The following is an 11,672-nucleotide window of genomic DNA, read 5'->3' on the forward strand; positions in this document are numbered from 1 at the left end:
CCGTCTCGTCTCCGCTCGGGCTCACACTCTCCTCACCTGCACGGATTCGTAGCAACCTTCCCATCTCACATCCGCCAAGTCAGCCAGAGGCGGATCCAAGGGGGGGCGAGCGGTGGCCAGGCCCCCCCTATGCTTTGGCCACCCCCAACGACATGTAACAGGGGCCACTAGTTGTATACTTGCATTAGTCTAATACTCAAGCCATTAGCACAAGGTCTAGTCCTAAATTACTAATCCAGCCCAGCCCAAAACAATTAGTCAATGGCCAAAGGCCACAATAACGTACGTACTAGCCTGGGCAAAGCAGAATCGATCGCTTAATGCGCGGTTTCCTAGCACTACAGGATCTCATCTAGTTCTCCTCCTCGCCGGCTGCCCAGCCGGCAGCCGCGCACGATTTCATGGTAGAGCATCGCCGCCGCTGCGCGAGGATACGGCCGCATAGGATTCGAGCGATCTATATGAACTGTTGACGACCACTAGGATCTGCCACCGCCAAGCCCTTAATTCCTAGCCTGATTATGCCAAGGTATTGTTGTATTACTATAAATCACGTTCTAGTTTAATTACTAAACCCAATAATTACTATATGCTAGTTTGGTTCCGTTATTTTGTACTGGTGGATTTGATTGGCATGAAGAGAAAGATACCACCCATTAGTAGTTATTCAAACTCGTAGAAATATTTTGTAAATTTATGTCAGACTTCTATCAGAACACTAGCAGTAGGCTGTGTTTCTTTTGCGTTTGTATGTTGTAGCACATGGATGCTGACCTGTTGTTTCTATTGCCATTTATAATGGAAATCGATCTCATCGAGGTTGCTTGGAAAAAACAGTTTGGTATCCACAAATACTTATAAGAATTGCTGATTTTTCGCGTTGTACCCATTTTATTGTCGATGTGTTCATCGCCCGCCCCCCCTATACTCAAATCCTAGATCCGCCCCTGAAGTCAGCACCACCACTCCGCCAGGGGAACTGCCAAGCCATGACGACCTCCACAATCGCCAACCTCGCCGGCGCCTCCCCGCTGCCCACCTTCGCGCCGAGGCCCAGGCCCGGGCCCAATTCGGTGAGCCCATGCCCGGCTGCGCCCGCCGCGCCTCGCCGGCTCGCCGTCGCGACGCCCCCTCGGGCCTTCTTCTCCAGGGAGCCGTACCAGCCGCAGCTGCCGGAGCCGGCGGGGTACTCGTCCACCCAGGCGTACGGGCTCGTGCCCATGGTCGTCGAGACCACCTCCCGCGGGGAGCGGGCCTACGACATCTTCTCGCGCCTGCTCAAGGAGCGGATCGTCTGCATCCACGGGCCCATCGCCGACGACACGGCGTCGCTCGTCGTCGCGCAGCTGCTCTTCCTCGAGTCCGAGAACCCGCTCAAGCCCATCAGCCTCTACATCAACTCCCCGGGGGGAGTCGTCACCGCGGGCCTCGCGATCTACGACACCATGCAGTACATCCGGTGCCCCGTCAACACCATCTGCATCGGCCAGGCCGCCTCCATGGGGTCCCTCCTGCTCGCCGCCGGCGCGCGCGGGGAGAGGCGGGCGCTGCCGAACGCCAGGATCATGATCCACCAGCCCTCGGGCGGGGCGCAGGGCCAGGCCACCGACATCGCCATCCAGGCCAAGGAGATCCTCAAGCTGCGCGACCGCCTCAACAAGATCTACCTCAAGCACACGGGCCAGAAACTCGAGAAAATCGAGCAGTGCATGGAGCGTGATCTCTTCATGGACCCCGAGGAGGCCCTCGAATGGGGGCTTATCGACGAGGTCATTGAGAGCCGCCCAGCCTCGCTCATGCCCGAGGGCCTCACCGGCGTTGACTCGCCTAACCTCGGTGGGAGCGGCGGCGGCGGCAGCGGACGTGGCAGGGAGATGGAGGAGCCGTCGGCAGTATGAGGGGTGGCCACAAAGGTGAAAACCTTTCTCTGAGTCCGGTGGCAGTGCTGTTTGTTGTTAGATCTATGTTTTGATTCGTAATACAGCAACAGGTTAACTGTGTTTCAATTGCCTGAATTGAGCTATTGCTGATATTTATTGCAACTCCTGAAGGGGACTGCAATCATTTGATACTGATAAATTGTGGTGAGTGCCTGTTATACGATCATTTGATTTCTGTAGTGATCAGTGAAATTTCTGCAGAGGACTGAGAGAGAACATTTGATTTGATATTGGGGTATACTGGTTTACTTGAAAAAAGCTACTACCATATCAAATGGCTGCCTTTGCACAAGGGACAAACTATCAATTCAACAACAAAGTTCTATGGCCCTTTCAGAATCATTGAAAATTTTGGTCATGTTGCTTGCAAAGTTGCAAGCTGCAACTGCCTGGCATTCTTCTCCTTTTCCATGTTAGCCAGCTGAAAAAAAGCATCCGGGTAGTCACACAATTCCAAATTCACAACAGCTGCTTCAGGGGAAAATTGAACCACTATCAGTTCCAGAAACAAGGTCCATACCAAGAAATTGCATTCTAGTAACACAATGGCTGATCGAATGGCAAAGTTTGGCTCCGGATAATTCCTCTTAGGAAGACGTTGAGTTCAGCAAACGAGTTCGTCCGAGTTCATCCAACATAATTTACAAACAATAGCCAAATAGGAACAAAATGTTCCTAAAAACTACACTAAGCTAGCCCAGGATTCATCTACATCGCCGGGACTTGGGGATTTTCATCAGCGTAGTCACCGAACCTACTCTCCAGCAATGAAACAAACAAAAATCTAGCGAGGTAGAAAACCCAGGTAGAACTAGAGATGTAAATGATGCAGATAGTTTCCGCTCCGAATCAACATCTTTAAGTATATGGAATTCAATTGAAATCCTTCTGACACGTATGCGGTTATGGATTTGGGACAGCTGGATATCTAGCAGATATGGTATTCCTATTATTTGGCTGATGCGGATCATCCGCTTTTTTTTAAGAATCACCTGAGCTTCGTAATTAGGTTTATCCGATTAAATTAGCTATATATACCCATCTAAATATCCAATTAATGCACTGAGCTAATGATCCGTATCTCTATATGTAATTTTTTTTTGATATCTTTACCGTAGGGAAAATTTTATATTAATATATATACGCAGTTACAACCAGCCCCACTGCAGGCGGATTACATCATGGTGGTAGCAAGTATCTTAGGAAGCCTAAAAGGATTACACCAAAATGAAATGAAGCCATTCTACAAGAGGTTGCACAAAACAAGGTTGAACCTTGGAACCAGCCACACATCTGTGTATTATACCCTGTACATCTGAGGAGCGTTTTTTTCCCCTAGCGCTCTAGGGTTCCACTTTTCCTCTTGCGGCCGCCGCAAGAGTTCCCAGTTTTCCGTCCCGATCGACGGGAGATCGTGACTCGCGACTGCTGCAAAGATTATTGGCGGGTTGGAATTCGTCTGAGTCCTCTCCGGAGGTTTCTGCATGGATCAAGGCTTGGAGAAGACGGCGGAGCCGGTTGCTAATCCGAGGCTGGAACAAATTCCGCAAGCACTGTTAGAAGGTTCGAAGGATGATGGCGGTGCTAACGAATCAGAAAAGGTTGAAGTTGATAATGATCTCACAGATCGTTTTGAGGGAATCAATCTATGTGGGGAAGAGGAGATTGATCTGGATTTCTCGGAGGAGATTGAAGATCTAGTAGGGGAGGTCCGTTGGATTGCTATCTTTAGGGTTCATACCACTAAACCCTTTAGTCATGCGGCGATGTTTAAACGGATGCGTAATGCATGGGCGGCGGCGCAGGATGTTACTTTCAAAACTAAAGCAACAAATCTGTTCCTAGCCCAATTTCATTGTTTGGGTGATTGGAATAGGGTGATGGAGGGAGGACCATGGATTTTCCGTGGAGCAGCGATAGTTCTAGCGAGAATATGATGGGTTCTCAAATGTTGAAGAATATAAGCTAGATAAGATCCCCGTATGGGCTCGTATACAGGGAGTGCCGGAGGGTCTGATGAAGAAAAAGGTGTTAGCGGAAAAAGTAGCAAAGAAGGTGGGTGAGGCACCTATTACAGTGATTGTTACTGAAGGAAGGTTAAACCCGTCTAAATATCTTCGGGCAAGAGTGTTTCTGGACCTTAGTAAGCCATTAGTACGGTTTGTACCTATAACCTTGAGGGAGTCAAAAAAATATCCTGTGCAATATGAGAGGCTTCCTGACTTCTGTAACTTCTGTGGCATGTTGGGTCATGTTGTGACAGAATGTGGTGATGGTATTCATGAAGATGATAAATGTGATTGGGGAGATTTTCTGAGAGTGTTGTTTGAACCAAACATACCGCCAGGTCCTGCGAGACCGGGAGGAAATCGTGGGGGATTTGCGGGAAGAGGTAGAGGACGTATGAGACATCCAGGTGAAGCTAATGAAGCCGAGTTGGTAGATATGGATGTTGAGACTGATGGAGACCCACCAGGGAGCAGAGGTACCAGGAAGAGGATTATTAGAAGTGATGGTACTGTTAATACAAGGGAGGATGTACCTCCTATAAATCCCAGGCAGGGGTTAGTGGCAAATCAAGTACAATTATTGGAGAATGGTACAGGAAGTCACAGAGAGGAGGGACCATTAAGTACCCCTCAAAAATTTCAACCACCAAAGAGACAGAGACAGGTAACTGATGGATTAGAAGCAACTACAGATCTAGGATCGGCGACCTCCGGGGAGGAGGATCGCCGGGAGCAATGAAACTCTGTGGGCTGAACTGCCGCGGTTTGAAAAACCGCCGGGCAGTTCGTGCGCTCCAGGATCTGGAGCGGCAAATAAAACCAGATGTGTTTTTCCTGTCTGAAACGCATCTTGGAAGAGCTAAGGCAGATAATCTTCGTAGGAAATTGAGTTTTGATTCTCTCAGTTTGTTTGAGAGTGATGGTCAGAGTGGGGGTTTGCTTATGATGTGGAGGAATAATGTTAAGGTGATAGAGAAAAGTGTTACAAAAAACTATATTGATGTGATTATTGAAGATGATATATCTTGGCGTTTTACGGTGAATATATGGAGAGCCAAAATGGAACCAAAAGTATCCGACTTGGGATGCTCTCCGTATGCTTCATGGTCGGATGAGTTTACCTTGGTTAGTTTTGGGGGACTTTAATGAAATATTATTCAATTATGAAAAGGAAGGGGGTAGACCAAGATCACAAGCAAGCGATGCAAGCATTCCATGTTGCTCTAACGGACTGTGAATTAGAGGACATGGGTTATGTTGGAGATATTTTCACTTGGAGAAGAGGGAACCTGAGAGAAAGACTAGACAGAGGTGCTGTTAATCAAGCATGGAATAATTTATTTCCAAATGCAAGTCTTATAAATAGTGAGACAACCCGGTCCGACCACCGGCCTCTTTTGGTTGATACGAATATCTAGTTGGCACACACGATCAGCCCGTTCGTCACCAACGATTTGAAGCAAGATGGCTGAGTGAGGACTCGGTGGAGGAGATGGTGAAAGCGGCATGGGAGAGAGCAAAATCGAGAGGGGAGGATCCTACCCTGATGCAGAAAACCAGTGATGTGCATTCTGAACTTCATGAATGGGATAGGAAAATCCTTAAAGGACCGGCTAGAAAATTAAAGGAACTAAAAGCGGACTTGGAGCGTCTAAGAAGGGGCCCGATGACTGATGCAACTTTGGCAGCACAAAAGGAGATTCAATTACAAATTGAGCTTACACTGGAAAAGGAGGAGATGTATTGGGTTCAGAGGGCCAGAGCAAATTGGCTAAAACATGGAGATAGAAATACTAATTTCTTTCACAATTTTGCAGCAAAAAAGGAAAAAGCAAAATACTCGTTAAAAGACCGATTGATGATAATGGAAATATTCATGAGGATAAACAGTCTATGTGCTCTACTGTATACAACTACTTTGTGGAGTTATTCACAAATGAGATTGGAGAACCAGAGGAATCAGCGTTTGAGGATGTTCAGAGGAAGGTTACTGATGATATGAACCGAGACTTGCTTGCGGATTTCACCGAAGAGGAAGTTAAAAAGGCTCTGTTCAGTATTGGCGATCTTAAGGCGCCCGGACTCGATGGTCTACACGCCGTGTTTTATAAGAGGTTTTGGGAGTTACTTGGGGATGATCTTATCAAGGAGGTTTTGATGGCTGTTAATAATATAAATATACCAGATGGGTGGAATAGCACCACAATTGTTATGATACCCAAGGTGGACAATCCTGATAAAGTATCTCAATTCAGGCCTATTAGTTTATGTAATGTCGTGTACAAGGTTATATCTAAAATGTTGGCTGCTAGGTTGAAGAATTATCTATCGGAGATTATCGGTGACCACCGGAGTGCGTTTGTTCCTGGTAGGTTGATTAGTGATAATATTCTTCCGGCTTATGAAAGTATCCATACAATGAAGAATAAGAAAGGGAAGAAGGGGTTATGTGCAAGTAAAATTAGATATGCACAAGGCCTATGATAGGGTGGAATGGAGGTATCTTGAGAAGATCATGTTGAAATTGGGTTTTGCTAGAAGATGGGTAGATATGATTATGGCCTGTGTTTCTTCTGTTGAATATAATATCAGATTTAATTCTATGGAAACCGAATGGTTCAAACCATCTAGGGGACTTCGGCAAGGGGATCCTCCGTCCCCTTACTTATTCTTACTGGTGGCCGAGGGCCTTTCTTGCATGCTCAGAGGTGCGGAGGCGCGGGAAGAGATTGTTGGGGTGAGGGTGTGCCGTGATGCACCGATGATATCACATTTGCTGTTTGCAGATGATTCACTAATTCTAATGCAAGTCGATAATGATAATGCAACAAAACTGAAGGAGATTCTTGATGCTTATTGTCCGAACTCGGGCCGTAAAATTAGTGAAGGAAAATCATCCATTTTTTTCAGCGGCAATACAAGAGTGGAGGTGCGTGCTGATGTTTGTCAAGTTCTGAATATTTTGACAGAGTCCTTATCAGACAGATATCTGGGCCTGCCGGCTATGATTGGCATAGATAAGAGTGATTGTTTCCGTCACCTGGTAGATAGGGTTCTGGCCGTAATTAATGGTTGGAAGGAGAAGTTGTTGAGTATGGGAGGAAAGGAGATTTTAATTAAAGCTATTGCTCAAGCCATTCCAGCTTTTGCCATGATGGTGTTCAAGATTCCAAAAAACATTTGCAAAGGAATATCTGACGCTATCTCTCAATTCTGGTGGGGTGACGAGGAAGAGCAAAGACATATGCACTGGAAGGCATGGTGGAAGATGTGCATACCAAAGAAAAGGGGTGGTATGGGTTTTCGGGATCTTCATTCATTTAATATGGCAATGCTAGCTAAGCAGTGTTTGGAGATTGTTAAGTGAACCAGATTCTTTATGTGCAAGGGTTCTTAGAGCAAAATATTATCCAGATGGAAAGTTACTGGAAGCAAAGATGAAGAGTGGGTCTTCTTATACTTGGCAGAGTATCCTGGCAGGTTTGGCGTGTTTTAAAAAAGGATGTATTTGGAGAGTAGGAGATGGGACGCAAATAAATATTTGGAGTGATAATTGGATTCCATCAAGTCAGAATATGAAGGTGATGACTCCTAAAGGGGCGATTTTACTGAATAATGTGAGCGATTTGATAAACCCCATAGATGGTCAATGGGATGTGGAGTTGATCAATGATATCTTCTGGCCTATTGATGCGCATAGGATTTTGCAAATACCTTTGACCCCGGATAGAGAAGACTTTGTTGCATGGAATGGTACAAAGACGGGCCTATATACGGTCGGATCGAGATATCACCGTCAATGGGAGCACAAGTTTTTTAGACACAATCAATCTTCAAGTTTGGCCGAGACAATCTGAAAATCAAGTATGGGATAAATTATGGAAGCTGGAAATTCCGAGCAAGATTAAAATATTCGGATGGAGGGTGTTACATGGTATGATCCCATGTCGTGGAGTTCGGCCAACCGGCATATTGGAAATATAGGGGCTGTCCTATATGCTTTTCGAGTTGTGAAGATATCAAACATGTTCTTTTTTCCCGTGAGAGAGCTATAGAGGTCCGGAAGGGAATTGGTGTTTGGGACAAGATTGATGAAGCAAGGCAGCTTGGACAGAGTCGGGATCGGTGATCGTTGAAGAAATTATTAAACGAGGAGGCAGACTAACCCACCTTGACAATGTTGGTTTTGCTGAATTGGTCTTAACTCGCAGGTTGGTTTATTTGGTGGGAAAGGAGGAAAAAAGTGCATGACGAAATTGTGCAAGTACCGGGTAGATCTGCGCTATCTATAATCGTTTTATCCAGGAATTATATGATAGGATCTAGAAAACCAAAGGCAAAACAGAGAGAAGGATGGAAAAAACCAGAAGAAGGTAAACTCGAAGATTAACGTTGATGCGGCTTTTGATGAAAATAGTGGAAAAGGAGCTACAGGAGTGATTATAAGAGATTGTAATGGTCAGCTTGTAGCGGGATCCCAAAGATTTATTGCACATATTGTGGATGCTCCAATGGCTGAAGCTTATGCTCTCAGAGAAGGATTGAGCTTGGCGCAACATATTGGATGCAATAATTTCATTATGCAAACAGATTGTATGCAAGTAGTTGAGACCATGAAAGACAGAGGGTTTTCGGCGACGTCCTCTGCTGCTATTTATGATGATTGTATGATCCTTTGTAGTGGTTTCAACTCGGTGATTTTTGACCATTGTAATAGGGAAGCTAATCAGGTAGCTCATGAGCTTGCTAAGGATGCTTGTAGTTTTAGTAAATCTTGTATTTGGGTCGATGAACCCCCTAGGTTTATCCTTAGCAAGCTAGCAAATGATGTAATAGTTTTATCGGATGCTTGAGCAGCAGGTTTTTTACGCACTCTTTTCCTTACCAGGGTACCTAAGGGGACTGGAAGGTTTTTAATGAGGCGGCCTGCTTGCTAATATATTTGGTTTCAAAAAAAAAAAAAACAAGGTTGAACCTTGTACTTGTGAAGAAGAAGATTCGCTCTCGAAACAAACTTTTCACCTAAAAAAGGGGACCGGCTTAGTATTGAAGATGAAATCATTCCTTACTTTCCAAATGTTCCATGCAGCACAAGCAAAAATCTCCATAAAACATGGTCTCCCAAACACCGCTCTCGTGGAAGTATAATTTAAAAAATCCCGCGAGATGTCCCAGTGTATATTTAAAAACAGCCAACATTACCTTGAAAAATCACAATGGAAGAAGATATGGTCTCATGTTTCAGTGTCTCCGTATCTCCTCCAATACATAGGACACACTCAGGATCAGAATCAAGATTCCAATGTTTACGTAACATTAAGTCCTGTATGTTTAACCGATCCATCAAAAGCAGCTAGACAAACACTTTTAGTTTTGGTAGAGCTTTAGATTTCCAAACCGCATTGAGCGCTGCATCTGTAGGAAGTTGTCCAACAGAAACTTGTAATATTTGGAGGGAGCATAGTTATTCCCCCAAACAAAGGTACAATGATCAACTTCATGTCCCGAGGGAGGCATCTCCTGCAACAACTGAGAGACTTCCTGCCATTCTTCAAAAGCTTCTACCGACATAGGTAGCGCAAAGTAGTTGCCCAAATCATCTACATTATGACCTGGATTATGTAATTAATTCAAGCATATTATGGATTATGTAATATCATCACCGTGTGTATCGCCCTCTCACTTTTCCCAAAGTCCTAAAGCTTCCTCGATTGCTCATGTACACACCCATGAAATAAGAACAACTATATGCACATGATTGCTCATCGATCATAGCCACAACGGCACAACAACGCAACGCAGACGTAGGGCGTTGATAGTCCGATGTGCTCGGATAAAGAAAAAAGGTTATTCATATTGTTTGCATGGTGAAAATTTTATTATGTTTCTTTGCGTGTATTTGTCCAGTCCGGTCCGACTCTATTTTCTTTTTCTTCGATTCTGTAATCCATATCATCTGTATTCAAATCCGTACCCGCCCGTTATTTTGATCTGGGTTTATTAAAAAAGTATTACATTTGTAGGGCTTAAAAAAAAATGAAGAGAGACTTATCCGATTCGGTCTGATTAGTATTCCTATGGGCCAGATTCTTTCTTACAAAAGAAGAGAGAAAGCCCAGGAAGCACGGCTGGGACCTGGGAGAGGAACAAAGATCCGATCCGGTTGGGAGCACACGCATCGTCTCCTCCGTCTCGTCTCCGCTCGGGCTCACACTCTCCTCACCTGCACGGATTCGTAGCAACCTTCCCATCTCACATCCGCCAAGTCAGTACCACCGCTCCGCCAGTTCCCACCGCCGAACGGAACCCAGAGCGGTTGCCAAGCCATGACGACCTCCACAATCGCCAACCTCGCCGGCGCCTCCCCGCTGCCCACCTTCGCGCCGAGGCCCAGGCCCGGGCCCAATTCGGTGAGCCCAGGCCCGGCTGCGCCCGCCGCGCCTCGCCGGCTCGCCGTCGCGGCGCCCCCTCGGGCGTTCTTCTCCAGGGAGCCGTACCAGCCGCAGCTGCCGGAGCCGGCCGGGTACTCGTCCACCCAGGCGTACGGGCTCGTGCCCATGGTCGTCGAGACCACCTCCCGCGGGGAGCGGGCCTACGACATCTTCTCGCGCCTGCTCAAGGAGCGGATCGTCTGCATCCATGGGCCCATCGCCGACGACACGGCGTCGCTCGTCGTGGCGCAGCTGCTCTTCCTCGAGTCCGAGAATCCGCTCAAGCCTATCAGCCTCTACATCAACTCCCCGGGCGGCGTCGTCACCGCGGGCCTCGCCATCTACGACACCATGCAGTACATCCGGTGCCCCGTCAACACCATCTGCATCGGCCAGGCCGCCTCCATGGGGTCGCTCCTGCTCGCCGCCGGCGCGCGCGGGGAGAGGCGGGCGCTGCCCAACGCCAGGATCATGATCCACCAGCCCTCGGGCGGGGCGCAGGGCCAGGCCACCGACATCGCCATCCAGGCAAAGGAAATCCTCAAGCTGCGCGACCGCCTCAACAAGATCTACGCCAAGCACACGGGCCAGAAGATCGACAAAATCGAGGACTGCATGGAGCGTGATCTCTTTATGGATCCCCAGGAAGCCCTCGAATGGGGGCTTATAGACGAGGTCATTGAGAACCGCCCAGCTTCCCTCATGCCTGAGGGCCTCAGCGCCGTTGACCCGCCTCACCACGGTGGGGGCGGCGGAGGCAACGGACGTGATAGGGACATGGAGGAGCCCTCGGCTGTATAAGGGGTGGCCGCAGAGGTGAAAACCTTTTTCTGAGTCCGGGGACTATGTTGTTTGTTGTTTTAGATCTATGTTTTGATTCCTAATACAGCAACAGCTTAACTGTGTTATCGCTCATGTTGTTTCAATTGCCTGAATTGAGCTATTGCTAATATGTACTGCAACTCGTTAAGTGAACTGCAATCATTTGATACTGATGAATTGATAGAATATCTGTTATACAATCTATTTTCATATCGCGGCACTAGAAGTATGTTATTTCTTTTTTGCACATAAACTTCTCTTTGCTTTGTGTCAAGACCAGTTAAGATTTATGACAAGGTTTACTTTATACATGGTATCATATTCTTTGAGATGCATCAGTTTGTCATCCTTTTCCTGTCTGCTTAGATTTGCTAACCTGCATGTGCCAAACACTATGGTATAAATGAGTTACTATTCTTTTCCTGTCTACTTAGATTTGCTAATCCACATACGCCGAACACTATGGCACA

At 46.7% G+C, this 11,672-nt stretch overlaps 2 protein-coding genes across 2 annotated transcripts; both read left to right on the forward strand.

Moving 5' to 3' along the window:
- The first annotated feature begins 974 nt into the window (after window positions 1-974).
- Window positions 975-2,117, forward strand: LOC124692529 (ATP-dependent Clp protease proteolytic subunit-like). The gene has a single exon (XM_047225928.1). It carries the CDS (start codon window positions 990-992, stop codon window positions 1,896-1,898), a length of 909 nt encoding a protein of 302 aa, XP_047081884.1. The 5' UTR covers window positions 975-989; the 3' UTR covers window positions 1,899-2,117.
- Window positions 2,118-10,093: 7,976 nt separating this feature from the next.
- On the forward strand, window positions 10,094-11,412 carry LOC124692530 (ATP-dependent Clp protease proteolytic subunit-like). Its single transcript, XM_047225929.1, has one exon. The coding sequence runs from the start codon at window positions 10,276-10,278 to the stop codon at window positions 11,179-11,181; it is 906 nt and encodes a 301-aa protein (XP_047081885.1). The 5' UTR covers window positions 10,094-10,275; the 3' UTR covers window positions 11,182-11,412.
- Window positions 11,413-11,672: the final 260 nt, after the last annotated feature.

The sequence above is a fragment of the Lolium rigidum genome, chromosome 2 (genome assembly GCF_022539505.1).
Source record: "Lolium rigidum isolate FL_2022 chromosome 2, APGP_CSIRO_Lrig_0.1, whole genome shotgun sequence".
In the NCBI taxonomy this organism is placed as follows: Eukaryota; Viridiplantae; Streptophyta; class Magnoliopsida; order Poales; family Poaceae; genus Lolium; species Lolium rigidum.